The 18,865-nt window shown below is 53.0% G+C and overlaps 7 protein-coding genes across 7 annotated transcripts; 5 read left to right on the top strand and 2 right to left on the bottom strand.

The window, feature by feature from the left end:
* Positions 1–125: 125 nt before the first annotated feature.
* On the bottom strand, positions 126–433 carry J4E85_009302 (uncharacterized protein; the record flags this gene model as incomplete). Its single annotated transcript, XM_051473526.1, has 2 exons — positions 126–334; positions 397–433. 2 exons carry the CDS (start codon positions 431–433, stop codon positions 126–128), a joined length of 246 nt encoding a protein of 81 aa, XP_051322731.1.
* Positions 434–827: 394 nt separating this feature from the next.
* Positions 828–1,535, top strand: J4E85_009301 (uncharacterized protein; the record flags this gene model as incomplete). The annotated part of the gene is made up of 5 exons (XM_051473525.1): positions 828–861; positions 911–939; positions 988–1,049; positions 1,219–1,411; positions 1,494–1,535. The coding sequence occupies 5 exons, from the start codon at positions 828–830 to the stop codon at positions 1,533–1,535; spliced, it is 360 nt and encodes a 119-aa protein (XP_051322730.1).
* A 1,799-nt stretch (positions 1,536–3,334) lies between these two features.
* Positions 3,335–4,372, top strand: J4E85_009300 (uncharacterized protein; the record flags this gene model as incomplete). Its single annotated transcript, XM_051473524.1, has 4 exons — positions 3,335–3,488; positions 3,805–3,915; positions 3,966–4,093; positions 4,235–4,372. The coding sequence occupies 4 exons, from the start codon at positions 3,335–3,337 to the stop codon at positions 4,370–4,372; spliced, it is 531 nt and encodes a 176-aa protein (XP_051322729.1).
* A 453-nt stretch (positions 4,373–4,825) lies between these two features.
* Positions 4,826–6,214, bottom strand: J4E85_009299 (uncharacterized protein; the record flags this gene model as incomplete). The annotated part of the gene is made up of 1 exon (XM_051473523.1): positions 4,826–6,214. The coding sequence occupies one exon, from the start codon at positions 6,212–6,214 to the stop codon at positions 4,826–4,828; it is 1,389 nt and encodes a 462-aa protein (XP_051322728.1).
* Positions 6,215–6,984: 770 nt separating this feature from the next.
* Positions 6,985–8,284, top strand: J4E85_009298 (uncharacterized protein; the record flags this gene model as incomplete). Its single annotated transcript, XM_051473522.1, has 2 exons — positions 6,985–7,003; positions 7,053–8,284. 2 exons carry the CDS (start codon positions 6,985–6,987, stop codon positions 8,282–8,284), a joined length of 1,251 nt encoding a protein of 416 aa, XP_051322727.1.
* Positions 8,285–8,544: 260 nt separating this feature from the next.
* TMA22 (Translation machinery-associated protein 22) lies at positions 8,545–9,297 on the top strand (the record flags this gene model as incomplete). Its single annotated transcript, XM_051473521.1, has 4 exons — positions 8,545–8,587; positions 8,634–8,653; positions 8,714–8,801; positions 8,882–9,297. 4 exons carry the CDS (start codon positions 8,545–8,547, stop codon positions 9,295–9,297), a joined length of 567 nt encoding a protein of 188 aa, XP_051322726.1.
* Positions 9,298–9,980: 683 nt separating this feature from the next.
* On the top strand, positions 9,981–16,628 carry J4E85_009296 (uncharacterized protein; the record flags this gene model as incomplete). Its single annotated transcript, XM_051473520.1, has 1 exon — positions 9,981–16,628. One exon carries the CDS (start codon positions 9,981–9,983, stop codon positions 16,626–16,628), a length of 6,648 nt encoding a protein of 2,215 aa, XP_051322725.1.
* Positions 16,629–18,865: the final 2,237 nt, after the last annotated feature.

Genomic DNA, 18,865 nt, shown 5'->3' with positions numbered 1-18,865 from the left:
CTCCGTAACGCCTGAATTCCGCATTCGTATAATACAAGAGCCTAAAAGCTCAACGTTGATCGTATCCGTAAACTCCCATCCGTATGCAATATCTCCTCCACGCCCGTGACAAACCCCTCGCATGCTCATTTGTTCTCATCCAACTCCTTCCACACCTTCTGTATCTTCTCCCTCTTCTCCTTGGCCGCCTCGCGATTCTGCTTCGTCCGCTCGAGTCGCAGGCCGCGCAGGCACATGTTGACCTTGTATTTCGCGTCGGTGCAATTCCCTGTTACTTTCCAGATGAAGCCGCGGTTATGGCATTCTTCTAGCGCCGCGACGACGTCTGCGCAGTCTATTCCGTGGATGTTAGAAGGTGTGCGCTGTGGGCTGCGTGGAGGGGGAGGGGTGGCGCACTCTTTTGGACTTCTTCGGTGTGTAGATGGGGATGCATTGTGGATTTGCGCGGGGTTTGATGATTGGGAGGGTAGACGGTGCGAGGTTTTGGAGACTTGGAGCAGAGGTTGGTGGTGCTGGGCTCGATCGGACGGGTACTTGTAGGTGTTGAAGTTGCCGACGAATCGAATCGTTGAAGATCTCGTGAACTGCGTCCGAGCGCGCGCCTTCACTCGTAGACACTTTGTGTCGAACGCGTGAAGACTCGCGAGACCTTAATCTACTAATATCGCCATTTTCTACTATCCGACTAAGGTCAACTGTTCCTTTCTCTTCAGACGTTCATCCGGGCACGGTACGCATAGAATCAAGAATCTTCTCTCCCCCGAGTTCCCCGCAACCACCGCCGAGTCCTCACCACCGGGCACACGTCAAAAAGTCATATCGCCAGTATGGCATCCCAGCAGCAGCTGAAGAAGCAACAAGGTCAGTGGTCATATTGATTAATCTTTTCGCCCTCGCTGAACCAAAGCAGAGCTACAGACGACATATCAAAACTACAAGGTAAGAACGGTTCACAAAGGCGTGAATGCTTAACTGACCTTTTCGAAGAATACACTTCAAACAATTGCCTCAAAGATTGGCGACATCGAGCAAGAGACAGAAGAGCACAAGTAAGTTGCATAGCACCATCACTACGAAGCCACACCCGGCGATCGTTCAAACCTTCCCACACCGCTCGTCCCTTGCATCAGCCTTGGATTGCTCCATGACTTGATAGTTCCAATATCTCACACCGCTTCATGTTCCCATTACAACATAATCAATACTGATAGATACCAGACTCGTATTGGAGACGTTGCAACCATTGTCAGGAGACCGGAAATGCTTCCGTATGATCAACGGTGTCTTGACCGAGCGAACGGTCAAGGACGTTGTGCCGATCCTGCAGACCAACTCTGATGGTCTTAAGCAGGCTCTGGAAGAGCTAGTCAAGCAGTACAAGTTGAAGCAAGATGAGATGGAGAAGTGGAAGGTACGTCATTAGTTGCACATGGATCTCACACGGCGTTGACCCCGGCTTCTATTTCGATATCAAGTAACTAACTTCTCTTTAGAAGAAGAATAATGTCCAAGTTGTCCAACAGCCAGGGCAATAGGAGATACCATGATGCAGCAACCCTTTGACAGGATGGGCACACGGCATATGCTGGGAGCCACATGAGATGACGCAGACGAGTACGGCAGCGATATCTCCGGTGACTGGAAATGGGTTAGATGGATCGGGACCCTGGCAAAGGGTTCTGCGTGTTCCAAGACGGAGTATACAGACGTAAAAGGGTCTCTCCGGTTTCCGATCTTTGCACAGCAGGCCACGACAGAACAGCACAGCCTCTTGATAACAACGAAAGGCTTGCCGGTGAATGAGGTCTATATCGATCGTGTACTATACCTCCCACAAATTACGAGAATCTTGCAATGTCACGATTGAACAAGCCACGACAGACCCGGGTCGCTGGGCTTTCAGCTACCATCCTACCAATGATGCCGCACATGCAGCATGAAAGACCCCACAAGCTCGCAACTACGTATGTGTCTACATGAAGTGACTGATTCAGGACTGCACCGTTGTCCCGGCACGTGCTCCCAACCCCAGGGGTCTCTGCAAGATGCGTTGTCCAGTCGGCTCCCACTCAAAGCAACGCACTGATCTGCACCATCTCACCCATGAAAACGGACACGTAGCTCATAGGCTACCAGCAAAGTCTTCACAGAGAATGACGAACGGTCCGGGGGTCGAGTCGTTAGTGGCTGACTTGAACGTCATCTCGTGTTGGCTTAGTGAAGCTGGAGCAAGGCTGTATGCAATATGCGCGAGAGCCCAACGAACAGCGAAGACTACTGACGTCGGCGACGGCCTGGGATGATGCTAGAAGAGGCTTGGACAACACACGTTCTCGCTGGATGTCATCTGTGGCTGCAGTGGTGAGGACGCGGCAGAGATATGGACGTGGGGTGGTGTTGGTAGGGCTGCCGAATGAGCTGCTGATGCGACTCGCATACAGGATCGCCAGCTAGCTCGAGGAGTCTGCAGTAGTAGGCCAGGTTCCGAACAGACGGTATGCCGGTGCTATGACCGGTCCGAATATCGAAGGACATGCATGGTATTGTAGGAAGCTGCGCTTTCGAAAGCGAATTCGGGGCGCAGTGCTACTAGACATGCTGTGAGAGGAGCTGGTTCGGCACGGGCCGGGATTGGTGCGGGCGGCCGAATTTCTCTTCGTTCTCACCATTCGATTCGCCCGTCGAGGTAAATCCCCAATCCACCATCTCTCCGCGCACCAACGCTATCGCGCGTCCAAGCTCCATCTTCCCCCATCTTCTCCTCGCGCTCCTATTGGCAGGCGCGTCGTCAACTGCTCCAACGTCGCGACGTCAAGTCTCGATTGACAACTGCCACGCCTAACTGCGCCCGAATAACGCCCTGATTCAAGCCGGTCCGCCTGCATATCGTCCCACCGCTACTCGCAAGACACGGTCTGTGAATCGCCAGTGTCGCACGCGGTATCGTGCCCGCCGCCCGTAGCACACCAACTCCGCCGTGTGTCGCGACTGCCCCGATCGCGGTCGCGCCTGCCACTGTCGCAAAGCGCCCTGCCAGCTCCATCGTGGGTGCGACGCCAGCATCGCAGGTAGCCCTGGGCGTCACCACGAGCCGTAGTTCACTCGACGCTCCCTTGCGCCGTGCTCTCCGCTGTCGCAGCTCCCCACGTACGTTAGCTGCATCCCAAGCTGGCCGCTGCATGCCACTAACCGCTTCCTTCGCCAGGCCTCTCGTTACACCACTGACCGCAGGTTGCATACTCGGCCGCCAAGTTGTCCCGTCGTTTCTCCCAGTGACGTGGTCGCCAACGAAATAGTCGCCAGCGCATACGCTTCCGAGCAGGCAACCGATAATATGTCGGCCTCTCCCCCAAAGCAGGAGGGTGTGGAACCAGTCCAGTCGCCTGACGAAGAACAGCCCATGGACAGGAACACAGAGGAGAACACAGCTCAGATAGGTTACGAATTCGAGGTCAAGGAGCAAGACCGATGGCTTCCAATCGCCAATGGTACGTCTATTTCCCTTGCTGCCTCCCGCTGTTTTGATTTGCGCACCGTTTCGCTCCCATCTGCACGTCGACGGATTGCTCCAACGGGCGTCTCTGGATGCCGACAGTTCCTCGACTCGCGCGTCTCTGCGTCGAATCACCGAATCTCGGCAGCCAGTCAGGTCTGCCGTGTGCCTGGAAAACGGCCGGCGTGCAGCCCGCGAAATGTCGTCCTCTTCTCCACACTCGTCCCTTTCCCCGCCCCTTTCGACGCCAAAGAGCACAAACGCGAATAGCAGCACGGCTTCGGATGCTAACATACGTAACTTTGCTCCAGTCGCGCGAATCATGAAGATGGCGCTGCCCGAAAACGCCAAGATCGCCAAAGAGGCGAAAGAATGCATGCAGGAGTGCGTGAGCGAGTTCATCTCCTTCATCACCAGCGAGGGTATGTCTCACTCCAGCCCTGTCCGAGACAGCCACTGACTCTGCTGCCAGCCTCCGAAAAGTGCCAACAGGAGAAGCGCAAAACCGTCAATGGCGAAGACATCCTCTTCGCCATGACGTCGCTCGGCTTCGAGAACTACTCGGAAGCCCTCAAGATCTACCTGTCCAGGTATCGCGAAGTAAGCTGCCAACTTTTCATATTCCCCCCTTGTCCTTCTTTTGTTGCCTACTATTTGGCCGAAACGTTTATCTGAACTATTGGTATTGATTGGTGGTACGAGACCCTCCTCGCAAATCAGAACAAACCACCCACTGGGCAGTTCGGTTCCGCAGGGCCCGGTGGGCCCGGTGCAGGTCCCGAGAATCAGCAACATGTACTGAGCGGCGACTCCGAAATGACCGAAGACGGCACAGCCTTTGGCTACACGGTCCACAACGGGAACGGAAACGAGTACTAGGTGTCTCGGGCTCTGGCGATCAGCGAGGAACGAGAAGAGGAGGGAGACGATTGCAACAAGCAGAAGCAGTCGTATATCAACCCGATCGCCGGAAAGGAGATTCTCCCGAAGGAGGAGAAAGAGTGATTGAGTTAAGGATACCTTCGCTATGGTCAGATTGTAACAAGTGCGCAACTGTCGCTCACAGTCGGTGGATCATGTTTGAGGTTATCAGGGGTAGGATGCAGGTGCACAAATACTCTGATGTGTTACGATTGGTTGGAGTAGGTCAGGACATACATGGGCAACCACGATACCTTTTGGCTTTGCCGGATTGCTGGTCTAGATATTTCTTCTTGCTCACACGAGCTTTACAACATTCGTTATATCCTTTTGATCAAATATCATCAACTTCACGACAGATCGAACTAGTTGTCTTCTTATTGGTGTGGTGTTGATGCTGTATATGCATGTCTAATGGCTGTTCGCAGCTGCGGCCTGTCTCCGAGCGATGAGTTGGCTCAGCGGCACATCATCGTCCTGTTCATCGTAGAACTCCACATCCTCATCGACACCAAAATCCTTCAGCCGTTCGCCCTCTGAGTTCCGCCAAGCTGCCTCACCTTCCCGCTCTTTACCATTCGTTCTTCTGTCACTTTCCTCTTCTTCTTCTTCTTCCACATCATCACTAGCATCATCCCCATACGCATAGTCCTCCTCATCCCTGACCACCTCCCCATCCATCTCATCCTCCACCACATCTCTTTCCACAGCCCCAGCATACGGTCTCCGCCTCCTCACCGCATCCTCCGCCTGCCTCATCTTAAACGCAGCCACCGTATCCTCAGCATTCAACTCCGACTCCGCAAACCGAAATGCATCCGCATTTACCGCTGTCGCATTCCTCCTGTAAGCTCGATCCGGATCCGGAGGCGGCCAAACTGTGCCCTCGTCCTCAAAACCATTCGTCTCAAAAGATAGTCCACTGCTCAAACTAGGTGTCGGAGCCAGGGGATTGAACCACTGCAGCGGGATCCTCGAATCCATACCCTGTACGATATTCGACCAGATACCGATATCATACGGGAACTCCTGTTTCTTAATACGTATCTTGGTTCCGTCGGGACTAGGTAGGTAACCGCCATACTGACGCGCACGGCGTAGAAGCGTTCTGTGGCGTTCGATTTCCCAGCCTTCGATTGTGGTTTGGTTGATAGCCAGGCACCAGAGGTTCCTCAGTAGGAGAACGCCGAGGATAAAGAGGGTGATTGAGTTTGTCAGGAGGACGGCGAAGAGGTGGCCTAGTTGGAAGGGCGTGGGGCCGAGGTAGGACGGCATGTCTAGATTAGACCAGAGGTGCGAGAGGCGGATGAAGAGGAAGTATTGGAGGAGGGAGAGGCCGAAGGTGGTGTAGAGGAGGAAGCGCAGGAAGTGCGGGAAGGTGGTGTGGCTGACGCAGTTGTTGGTCCAGGGGCAGTGGTGGTCCATTTTGGGTATGCACCTTTTACACTCCTTGCAATGATGGGCTCTAGGTGGCTTCGCGGCGTCGCACTTTCGACACCATTTCCGGCTCTTCCCTGCGATATCCAGACCTGTCTCTTTGCCAGATGCATCGCCATGTTCATCTCCCTTTTCGGCACCTAGCTCTTTCTTAACACTCCAATCCTTTGGTATCGTCCCTGCATCGACGAAAACACTCTGCGTATACGTAATCCATATCAAAACCAAAATCACATTCGACACGATGAGTTCATTCTTCGTAAGCGGAGCGGGTTCTAACTGCGTCAACAGCCATTGTGAGGGGTAGCCGAGGAAGAAGATGAGGACGTAGACAGCCGGGACTGCGACTTGATTGATTTCCATCATGCGAGGGACATTGGGGTGGAGTTGTCGATGTGATGAGCGTTGGCAGAAAGGCAGGATGACGTTGCGGATGTGGCAGGAGGTTTCGCGTCGACTAGGGTTGTTTGCGGATGTGGTGGATCGCGAAGACACGTGATTGGACGATCATGTAAAAGCAACGGCTCACACCTTTCATTCGTCCGTCGCTGTCCTCTACCAACCACTTCATCGCGCCTGTCATCTCCATTCCCACAGAGCTTCCAAAAGCTCTGTTACTTGTGCGAATGCCATGGCGCTCTCAACATGGCCGTTTTTCCTCCTCATACCCACTTTCGTTCTAGTACACCTGTTCGTTTCGCCGTACACCAAAGTCGAAGAGTCGTTCAATATCCAGGCTATACATGATATTCTCGTTCATGGAATACCTACAGAGAATGCAGATCAGTTCTTGACGGCGAATTACGACCATGTTAGTTTTCCGGGGAGCGTACCGAGGACGTTTGCGGGCGCGTTGGTTTTGAGCGGGTTGAGTAGGTCTGTCGTTGGGTTGTTGGGGGATATGGCGCAGGTGCAATTGCTCGGTGAGTGGATTTGGGGGTATCGAATGGGTGATGGGAAGACTGATTGTGGGGATAGTGAGAGGAGTACTTGGACTGCTTAATGCGGCTTCGCTTGTTGCGTTTGGGAGGAGCGTGCAGAAGGCTTTTGGTACTAGTGCTGGGGTTTGGTATGCGCTGTTTCAAGCCAGCCAGTTCCATGCTATTTACTATGCTTCGAGGACGCTGCCTAATATGTTCGCTTTCGTTTTCAGTAAGTTGCACGAGGTGATTCGTACATCTATTGGCTTATATCGATTTAGGTAATTTGGCCCTTCGAAGCTTGCTACTCGCATACACTGTACCATGGAGCACCTCCAACATCTCAGGATACTATCGGCTGTGCCTATATCTGCTCACTATCGCCGGCGTAGTTTTCCGCTCGGAGTTAGCGATCTTAGTGGGAACAATCACCATCTACTTATTCATCACTCGGAGGATATCCATCACAAGCGTCATCATTCCAGCTGGACTTGGTGGCCTCGTCATTGGCCTACTCTGCACTGTACCTCTGGACTCATTCTTCTGGCAATCTTTCCCGCTATGGCCCGAGTGGACGGGCTTCTACTACAACACTATCCAAGGGCATTCGGCTGATTGGGGTGTCTCGCCATGGCATTACTACTTTGCAAATGCCTTGCCACGATTACTGCTGAACCCCGCAACCTATCTGCTTTGCATACCGGTTGCCGTCATTAACACATCGACATCTAGACGAAGTCTGGATGTTCTTGTTCCACTGCTTAGCTTTGTGGGGTTGTACAGCTTCCTTCCGCATAAGGAGTGGCGTTTCATTCTCTACGTGATTCCAGGTTTGACTGCCGTAGCTGCCGATGGAGCAGCCTGGATCTGGAACCGCAGAACAAAGTCGGTCGTATACGCTACTCTAAGTTTAGCTTTACTAGGATCAGTTCTGGTATCATTCATTGCATCCACTACGATCCTGGGCATTTCCAGCCTCAACTATCCTGGAGGCGAGGCCCTTCACACGCTACACAAGGAGATGGAGTACCCGGCTAGAAATCACTTCAACGTATACTTCGACAACCTTGCTTGCCAAACAGGCGTCACGCGATTCCTCGAGAGCCACAGAGGACCGCAGACAGTGCTCGATGTCCTTGAAGCACAGGACACTTTGAACAGCAGAACATGGACATACGACAAGACTGAAGACCCAAACGTCCTGTTGGACCCAATGTTTTGGACCAAGTTCGACTATGTTCTTGCCGAGAGCCCAGAGAAGGTTATAGGTAGCTGGGAAGTGGTCCATACTGTATATGGATTTGGTGGGGTCAGGCTTCTAAAACCGGGAGAAGAGAGTGGCTCGCTGGTCGAACACTCGGATAAGACCACTTCGCAAGATAGGTGGGCGTCGAAGATTGCAGCAACATGGCATGGGCTGGAAGGGTTGCTGAGGAATGGGGTGTTGAGAGGTTACTGGGCTGAGATACGGATGGAGCCGAAGATTCGTATTTTGCAGAACCAGATGAAGTAGTCGTGTAATGAGCAGCCACGACCAAACGTGTAATAATTCAGTCGATCCTTCCCTTGGATGAGGTGGTTATTTGGTGAAAGTCCGCGGGCGTCACTCGCGTTGAAGGACCCTTGCGCTTCACATACCCCGCCACGCGGGCTTTCTGCCCCACCAAGCTCTCTCTTCCCAAGCATCGCGTCGACACCCAGAACCACCACTCAACGCACCACTCTTTGAGACCCAAAGCACCTGAGAGTCTGGAGTATATCACACTGCACAACATGTCAGCCGACGCGTTACCGAAGCCTGTCGTCTACTGCGGAGGCAAGCATTCCCACACTCTATTGCGACTACGGCTAACAAGAAGCAGTATGCAGTCTACCACCTGAAGTAGGTATGACACCGAGACGCGTTGTAAGGGAAATCGCGACTGACTAGACCAACCCATAGTACTGCGAGTTTGGCGGCACAACGAAGAAGTGTGAGGAGTGGCTAGAAGAGGCGCATCCAGATCTTCACGCGAAGCTGTACTCAGCAGGTACGTAGAGTCAACCCTATTGGGAAGCCTATGGCGCGCAGTCGCCTCTCGTATAGAACTTCATGCTAACGGCCCTCCAGAAGCGCTCCAGCAAAACATGGCCTCCCTCTCCGTCGACGCCCAAAAACGCGCCGAAAAGGACGCCCAGAAGAAAGCCGCCAAAGCCGCAACCGCCGAAGCACGAGCAGCCGAGACGCGCGCGTCGTCCAAGATCCTCATCAAGCGCATCGAGCGCAACAAGCGGAAATACGTCACCGCCGTACAGGGTCTGGAAGCGTTTGGTCTCGACATCAAGAAGGTGGCCAAGGACTTTGGCAAGAAGTTCGCGACAGGGTCAAGTGTCACCAAGATCCCCGGTGGCGGCGAGGAGATTACGGTGCAGGGTGATTTGAGCGAGGATATCTTGGAGTTCTTGGTGGACAAGTATGATGAGGTGCCTGAGGATAACTGCGAGTTGATAGAGGATAAGAAGAAGAAGAAGGCTGAGGGGGGTTGAATCGTTTGACGGGGTGACCGGTGTCGGGAGATGAAGTGTATATCAGCATAAGCATAGGAGTTGTTTGCTGGCGCGTGTAGGCGCAAGATAGAAGATGAGGAACTCATGGCTGGAGGCCAGTCCACTGTAGAGGGCGTAGCTTCGTGTTTATCTGCATCTATACCTTCGTTGCAACATAGCAGTGCATATGCCCAGATGATAGGGCTATCGACGCGTGTCTTGTGCTGCAATATCCGGGATGATAGAACATGCGTTGTCCATTGTACACCTTCGAGACGTATAATACATCTGCAAATGTATTATCGCGATAATAAAACGAGTTAAATCATCCTCGTAGCAAATTATGACACGCACTTAGCATTCGAAGGATATTAGTTGCGGATTACGCGTATGGGATGGAAGGGTCATGATGAATGGTCATGGCACGTGCGTGCTTAGCTGCCTGTCGGGAGCTCCATCATTTTTCTCGGGTCGTTGCCTCCAGCGCTCTCACTATATAACCAACCCTAGGGCGCGCCCACAGCCCGACTTATATCAATCGCACGGCCTTTTCCTTTTCTTCATTTTAGAGGACACGGCGACACGATAACTCGCCGCACACAGTCCTTAATTTGCGCGCCGCCGACTAGAGAAGGCGATCCCAAAAGCGCAAGCCGCGCAAACCCACGATACCCACCGCGACCATGTCGAACGACCAGAAGAACCTCGGGCAGTACAAGTATGCGGCCATGTCAAATTTGGTCTTGCAGGCCGACAGACGTTTCACACACCGCGGGAAGGATGAGCACACTGGCGACCCCGAGTCGCTGGCAGGTCGCATCAACATCAGAGACATGGGCGGACGCACAGCGCGTGACAGCGCAAATGCGCAGGCGACAAAGAAGCTCAAGGGACCTGGCGTTGAGCGCGGAAATCTGAATGAGGGTGGCGATGTTCTCGAGAGAGAGCAGCGCAAGCGGAAACGGGACGATGGCACCAGCGCGTTTGGAGCCACTGCGACAGCCGACTTCAATATCGAAGGCCTCACATATAAGCCGCGGACTCCTGCGACGCGCCAGACTTTCGACCTCATCACAACCCTCGTGAGCAGATCTCTCGGCGATGTCGATCCTGCAACTACGCGAAGTGCGGCCGATGCGGTCCTCGAATACCTCAAGGATGACACCATGAAGGACTTCGATAAGAAGAAGGAAGTGGACGACCTTCTTGGTACTTCCATGGGCGGCAAGGAATTCAACGAGCTGATGAACCTGTCCAAGAAGATCACCGACTACGACGCGCAAGACGACGAGGAAGGTGACGAAGAGATGGCAGACGGCGATGGTGCTGACACGGGCGACAACCAAGGTGTAGCCGTCGTATTCGACGACGAAGAGGAGGATGAAGACGGGCCTCAGACGTTCGAAGTGCGAGATGCCGATTCCTCGGACGAAGAAGACGAAGCAGAGGCGCCCATCGAGCAGATCGGCGAGGACGAAGACCAGAAGGGTGGAGGTTTCGCGGATACCGAAGAGACGATAATACAGGGCGACACGGCCACCGCAGACCGCACAAACGGCGCAGACCAACTTATACCCGCACACGAGATCGACGCCTACTGGCTGCAACGGCAGATTGGGCAGATATACGAGGATGCGCATATCCAGCAGGAGAAGACACAGGAAGCGCTCAAGCATCTCGCGGGAGTCTCGGAAGATGGCGAAGAGAAGGAGCTCCGTGAGATTGAGAACGACCTGATGGATCTCTTCGACTACGAACACCACGAGCTGGTCGCGAAACTCGTACTCAACCGCGATAGGGTCGTGTGGGTTACGAGGTGGCGAAGGGCTGCTGAAGACAACGATGAGCGAACAGCTGTCGAGCGGGAGATGAGGGCTGCCGGTCAGCAACGGATTCTGCAAGAGCTGCGCGCAAGAGAGACTGGCATCAAGGCTGAAGATGGCGCTGACGCTGGCACTAATAAGATGAAGTTCAACCTTAAGGATATCAGCCTTCCAGATGCGCCAAACGACGTGGAAATGGCCGACGCGAAACCGGAGGGTATCGTGGGCGGTCTACAACCATCGAGCCGAATGGTAAATCTGGACAACATCGTGTTCGATCAGGGCAACCATCTCATGACGAACGCAAGCGTCAAGCTGCCTCAAGGATCCACGCGCCGCCAATTCAAGGGCTACGAGGAGATCCACGTCCCTGCGCCGAAAGCGAAGCGCGACCCCAACGAGCCAGCACTCATGCCTACGTCCGAGCTACCAGATTGGGCGCGTCCTGGTTTCGGTAACTCGAAGTCTCTCAACCGTATCCAAACGAAGTGCTTCCCGACAGCGTTCAACGATGACGGCAACATGTTGATTTGCGCACCCACTGGTTCTGGAAAGACCAATGTAGCCATGTTGACAATGCTTCGCGAGATCGGCAAGCACCGAAACCCCACGACTGGAGAGATTGCGCTGGACAACTTCAAGATCATCTACATTGCCCCGCTCAAGGCTCTTGTAGCAGAACAAGTCGGTAACTTCGGCAAGCGTCTGGAGCCATACGGCATCAAGGTCTCTGAACTTACTGGTGATCGCCAACTTACCAAGCAGCAAATCGCGGAAACTCAGATCATCGTCACCACCCCTGAGAAATACGATGTCATTACCCGCAAGGCTACTGATACTAGCTACATTAACCTCGTTCGCCTCATCTGTATTGATGAGATTCATCTTCTTCACGACGACCGTGGTCCGGTCATCGAGAGTATCGTCAGTAGAACTCTACGACGCAGCGAGCAGACTGGTGATCATGTGCGCATTGTCGGCTTGAGTGCCACTCTTCCCAACTACCGCGACGTTGCGAGCTTCCTGCGTATCGACCCAGACAAGGGTCTCTTCCACTTTGACGCTACTTTCCGACCGTGTCCGTTGAAGCAGGAGTTCATTGGTGTTACAGACAAGAAGGCCATCAAACAGCTGAAGACGATGAACGACGTTTGCTATACCAAGGTTTTGGAACAGGTTGGCGAGCATCGCAATCAGATGCTTATCTTCGTGCACTCCCGAAAGGAAACCGCCAAGACTGCGAAGTACATCCGTGACAAGGCACTCGAGGAAGAGTCAATAGGCAAGATTCTTCGGTCAGATGCTGCCAGTCGGGAGATCTTGAGAGAAGAATCTGAGTCAGTTCAAAACGCGGACCTAAAGGACGTCATGCCTTATGGTTTCGGTATCCATCACGCTGGTATGTCCCGAGCAGATCGTACCTCCGTGGAAGATCTCTTCGCCGATGGCTCTATCCAAGTCCTAGTGTGCACAGCAACACTTGCTTGGGGTGTTAACTTACCCGCGCATACCGTCATTATCAAAGGAACGCAGATCTACTCCCCCGAAAAGGGTAGCTGGGTCGAACTTAGCCCTCAGGATGTCTTGCAGATGTTGGGTCGTGCCGGTCGACCTCAATACGATACTTACGGAGAGGGTATCATCATCACCACACAGTCTGAGATTCAGTACTACCTATCCTTGCTCAACCAGCAGTTGCCTATCGAGTCGCAGCTCATCAGCAAGCTTGCAGATAACCTCAACGCTGAGATTGTTCTGGGTAACGTGCGCAACAGGGACGAAGCGGTTGACTGGCTCGGCTACACGTACCTCTTCGTCCGAATGCTCCGTTCACCTGCTCTCTACCGGGTTGGACCAGAGTACGAGAATGATACTGTGCTCGAGCAAAGACGTGTGGACCTTGTTCACGCCGCTGCACACGTACTGGAGAAATGCAGTCTGATCAAGTACGACAGGAAGACCGGTATGCTCAACCCCACAGAGCTTGGAAGAATTGCCTCCCACTACTACATCACCCACAACTCCATGGCGACATACAACATGCACATCCAGCCCGGTATCAGCGCTATCGAGCTCTTCCGTGTCTTCGCACTCAGTGAAGAGTTCAAGTACATCCCGGTCCGTCAAGATGAGAAGCTTGAGCTTGCGAAGCTACTAGGAAAGGTCCCGATTCCAGTCAAGGAGAGCTTCGAGGAAGCCCAAGCCAAGATCAACGTCCTGCTCCAAGCTTATATCTCTCGCCTTAAGCTGGAAGGATTGGCGCTGATGGCTGACTTGGTCTACGTTACACAATCCGCTGGGCGTATTCTTCGCGCCATCTTTGAGATCTGTCTCAAGAAGGGTTGGTCGCAAGTCGCTAAGCTGGCTCTTGACATGTGCAAGATGGCTGAGAAGCGTATGTGGCCAACCATGACCCCCCTGCGTCAATTCCCCACGTGCCCCCGCGACATTGTGCAAAAGGCTGAGCGAATCGACGTTGGCTGGTCGAGCTACTTCGGCCTCGACCCGCCAAGCATGGGTGAGCTGTTGGGTATGCCCAAGGCTGGCAAACTTGTCTGTGGTCTGGTAGAGAAGTTCCCGCGCCTCCAGATAGAAGCGACACCCAGACCAGTCACAAGGTCACTACTTCGTCTGGAGCTGACGATCCGACCGGATTTCGTCTGGGACACAGAGCTGCACGGAGCCTCGGAGGCGTTCTGGATCTTGGTCGAGGACTGTGACGGCGAGCAGGTGTTGTTCCACGACACATTCATCCTCCGAAGGGACTACTCCGATGGCGATGCCAACGAACATCTGCTGGAGATGACTGTGCCCATCGACGAGCCCATGCCACCGAATTACTTCATCACCGTTCTCTCCGACCGATGGATGGCATCTGAGACCAAGCTCGCTGTCTCTTTCCAAAAACTTATTCTGCCAGCGAAATTCCCTGCCCACACTCCCGTTCTCGATCTGCAACCTCTGCCTGTTTCTGCCATGAAGAGGAAGGAATACATGGGCTTGTACGAGAACATCGGTCGCTTCAACAAAGTTCAGACACAGACTTTCAACACTTTGTATACTACGGATGACAATGCTCTCATTGGCGCATCGGCAGGCATTGGCAAGACCATCTGCGCTGAGTTTGCCATTTTGCGACACTGGGCTACCAACAACGAAGGCCGCATCGTCTACCTAGCACCATTCCAAGAGCTCGTCGACAACCAGTACAAGAACTGGAATGAGCGGTTGACCGGTCTCAGTGGAGGAAAGGACGTTGTCAAGCTCACTGGTGAGACTACGGCAGACCTGCGATTGCTTGAGAGGGGTGATCTCATTCTTGCCACTCCTTCGCAGTGGGACTCACTCTCCCGTCAATGGCAGCGCCGGAAGAACGTCCAGTCCGTCTCTCTATTGATCGCCGATGAGCTGCACATGCTTGGTGGCACAAACGGCCATGTCTACGAGATTGTTGTCTCCCGTATGCAAGCAATGGCAACGCAATTAGAGTCGAAGCTGCGCATCGTTGGACTAAGCGTGTCTCTGTCGAATGCACGAGATATCGGTGAATGGATCGGTGCGACCAAGCACACCATCTACAACTTCAGCCCGGCCATCCGAGCAGTACCGCTTGAGTTGAAGATTCAGTCGTTCACGATTCCCCATTTCCCATCCTTGATGATGGCTATGGCGAGACCGACCTACTCTGCCATCACGCAAATGTCTCCAGATAAGCCGGCCATGGTTTTCGTCCCGAACAGAAAGCAAGCCAGGAATTCCGCTGCTGACCTCTTAAACGCTTGCATAGCTGACGAGGACGAGGATCGCTTCCTCAACGTTGAAGTATCTGAGATTCAACCGATCCTTGAGAAGATCAATGAGCAAGCGCTGGCTTCGTCGCTGTCTCATGGTATCGGATACTTCCACGAGGCTCTCAACTCTTTCGACAAGAAGGCTGTTCAGCATCTCTTCAAGGTTGGCGCGATCCAGGTGCTCATCGTATCGCGCGACTCTTGCTGGGAGATTGACAGCGGTGCTCATCTCGTCATTGTTCAAGGCACTCAATTCTACGAGGGCCGCGAACATCGATACGTCGACTACCCCATTAGCGATATCCTGCAGATGTTTGGCAAGGCCGGCAGAGTTGGACTGGACAAGTCAGCGAAGGGTGTGCTTATGCTGCCTGCGGTGAAGCGAGAATACTACAAGAAGTTCCTTAACGAGGCTCTTCCAATTGAGAGCTACCTTCCCGACTACCTTCACGACGCCTTTGTTGCCGAGATCAGCGCGAAGACGATTGAGTCAACACAAGAAGCCGTCGATTGGTCAACATACACATACTTCTACCGCCGTTTACTCGCCAACCCCAGCTACTACAACCTCCACGACACGTCGCACGAGGGACTTAGCGCGCACTTGTCCGACATGGTTGAGTCGACCCTGAAGGAGCTGACCGATGCCAACCTCATCGAGCATGATGAAGACGAGGATGCGATCACACCTCTGAACCCGTGCATGATTGCGGCGTACTACAACATTTCGTTCATCACCATGCAGACTTTGATGATGTCGCTCAACGGCAGGACAAGTCTCAAGGGTGTACTGGAGATCATCACAGCTGCCACCGAATTCGAGGACATCCAGATACGGAGGCACGAGGACCACATCCTCCAGCGCATCTACGACCGCGTTCCCTTCAAGATGCAGGAGCCCAACTTCGAGACGCCGCATTTCAAGGCTTTCGTTCTTCTGCAGGCTCACTTCTCACGCATGCAGCTCCCCGTCGACCTGGCCAAAGACCAGGAAGTTGTCCTGCGAAAGGTCCTCAACATCCTCAGCGCAAGTGTCGACGTTCTCTCATCCGAGGCTCATCTCAACGCCATGTCCGCCATGGAACTCTCCCAGATGGTCGTGCAAGCAATGTGGCAAAAGGACTCTCCTCTCAAGCAGATCCCCCACTTCGACGCCGACACCATCAAGGCCGCCCAAAAATTCGGCATCAACGACGTCGACGACTTCATCAACGCCATGGACGAAGACGAGAACCCAGACTACAAGAAGCTCATCTCCGCACTCGACGTCGACCAACGCCAACTCGCCGACATTGCAAACTTCACAAACAACTTCTACCCCAACATCGAAATCGAGCACGAACTCGTCGACCCCGAATCCATCGCTTCCAACTCGCCCGCCCAACTCAAGGTACGCATCACGCGTAACATCGAAGAAGACGAGGAGCCCAAGATGGAAGTCCACGCGCCCTTCTACCCGGCCGACAAGACGGAGAGCTGGTGGCTGGTCGTGGGTGACCAAAAGGAACATACGCTACTTGCGATTAAGAAGGTGCCTATTCTGAGGAAGTTGGAGACTGTGCTTGAGTTTACGCTCGAGAAGCCGGGTAGCCATGAGTTGACGTGCTATCTCGTTAGTGATAGCTATCTGGGTGTGGATCAGGCGCCTAGCTTCCGGGTTGAGGCTGCGGAGGGCATGGATGAGGATAGTGAGGAGGAGGAGGAGGATGACGAGTAGATGCTTTGACTTGCATGGTTGGATTTGATGGGAATCGTATCTGGAGTGCATATTTGTCACGCAAAATTTGGTTGCGGCGTGACTGGGCGTTTTGAAGTTGGATTGGCTGTATAGTAGTCTATTGTTAAATCGAGGTTTCTGTTCATACGCTTGTTTGCTATGCTCATGTGTTTAGGAGGATATTTGCTGTCATACCTGTGACTTCGGCATGTGCCTTGGATGAAAAAACACACAACGCGACTCTTATAATAAAGCTCACCGGACCCGCCACGTATCGTCAACGAATTCAGTTGGTCTCAACCAAGATACAATACAACCAAGTGTACTCCCATCACCACCTCTCACTCTTGTACAGATGTCGACCCACTTTGGCGCCATTGTGATCATATCATTATTTGTCCTTCTAGTGTACTTCATATACAAGACCTTCGTTGATGATCTCACCGATTTTGACGTGGTAGGCGGGACGCTGATCATCATGGGTGCAGCATTCTTGTTAGGTCTTGCCGGTAAAGCGGTTTGGGAGCAGTATGTGAAGCGAAGGGTAAGGGCTCGAGTAGCGGGGAAGAAGCATAGTGCGAGGAAGGTGGTCACTAGTATGAGGGAGCTTTAGGGAAGGTGAGCGCTGTGTTGCATGGCTGTAAGTACGCTGTTAGCTTAAATTTGTTTTCGTTTGGCAAGTGCTGGTTACCAGCTAGTGAGCCTTTTCTACTGCACCTCATCTAGAAAGAACAAGAAACTAGACACTCTTGAGCCTACGTGGACATTAGATCATCCCGAGGTCCACATTGTATGGTTTTATCTTGATATAGGCTGCAAACCTGTTTAGACTTCTCCTTGGGTGAAGTGGCTGGAAGTCTGCTCCACACAGCGCGGGTATATCCAACCGCCTGTTGGGTGAAGCAGTTTTCAGTCAGTACTTGCCTCCTGAGGCGAGCTCGAACACGTACAAATACTGGTCATTTCTACAGCGGTAGACCCTCGTGTATGACTTACAGTAGCCCCTTGAACAATATATAGTGAATACAAAATAGCGGACTGTGGACGTGCGAGATTGAGCGGTGCGTTGTGCTACATACCTAAGAACCTCATCATGCGTGACTAGCCGATAAAGTACTAGCGCCTTCACATCCAGAGCTTTTCCCCTGACCTTTCCGTCACCTTGCACCTTCAACATTTTCCGCAGTCAGAATGTCGTTCCTCAATCTTCAACCCTTTGACCCAACGTTGGCCCGTCGCCATCACGCCGATGTAAACAACGGTGTTGCACCGCCCATCATCACACCCAACGTCAAAGGCCCGCCTACTCTCGTACCTAACGCAGAGTGCCTCGCAATGTAAGTATAATTTCATTGAATAGGACTCTGCTCACGCATGACCTCACTATCTACGAACACAGGTGCTAACAGTCAACAGTGCTCAACGGAATCGAATCCAGTCACCTCTTCTGCGATTACCAGCTGAGGTTCGTAACAAGATATACGCCTACACGCTTGAACTCGTCCCTACGGAAATATGGCGGTGGCATCACGAAGAACTCTACTTTTGGGATCGTATGTTCTTTGTTCGATCCTCGCGCGAGGTCTTCGCTGAGACCGCCGCGGCGTACTTCGAACTGAGACTCCTCCCATATCACTACGCTACATTGTCAGTGGTAAAACTCCCGCCGCGTAGGTCAGGCCTCGTACTGCCGATCACACCATCTCAATTCCGTATGCTGGGGGCCCTTGCTTTTAGCTGGTATCACGCAGTGGGCCTAAAACCAGGCAAATACTGTCCATTTGCGCACAGCGGGCTGAGGCGGTTACATATTTCCGGGGCACCCGAAGAGACGAGACCTCGACTTTGGTGTGAAATCCGGCTTAGGGGTTGGATGGAGAATCCGCGGTTAAAGTTCACGTACACCATGCATGAGGACTTGAGCACTCCGCAATGGGTCCCGGACGCATAGCCATCGAGACCCAGCAAGATAAAGAGTGTATCTGGTGCTTTGGGATGGATGCTGACAAGTGATGCCAATGCGTCGATTTCTGCGTGTGGGTTCGTGAAGTCTGGTCGCGGAGGATAGGCGAACCAAATTCGATCCTGCTACGGCTGACTCAAAGGTAGTGCTGATAACGTGGACACGGGAGAACGAATAATATGACGAAAGAAAGTAATCTATGGTTTGACTTATCATGCCTGACTGGTATTCCATGCACTAGCGGCGTGACTCACATTGCCGTATATCATGTGTG

The sequence above is a fragment of the Alternaria conjuncta genome, assembly GCF_024043145.1.
Source record: "Alternaria conjuncta strain BMP 0040 chromosome Unknown scaffold_16, whole genome shotgun sequence".
Classification (NCBI taxonomy): domain Eukaryota; kingdom Fungi; phylum Ascomycota; class Dothideomycetes; order Pleosporales; family Pleosporaceae; genus Alternaria; species Alternaria conjuncta.
The sequence above is the reverse complement of the archived record's forward strand: the minus strand, read 5'-3'. Positions and strand labels throughout refer to the sequence as shown.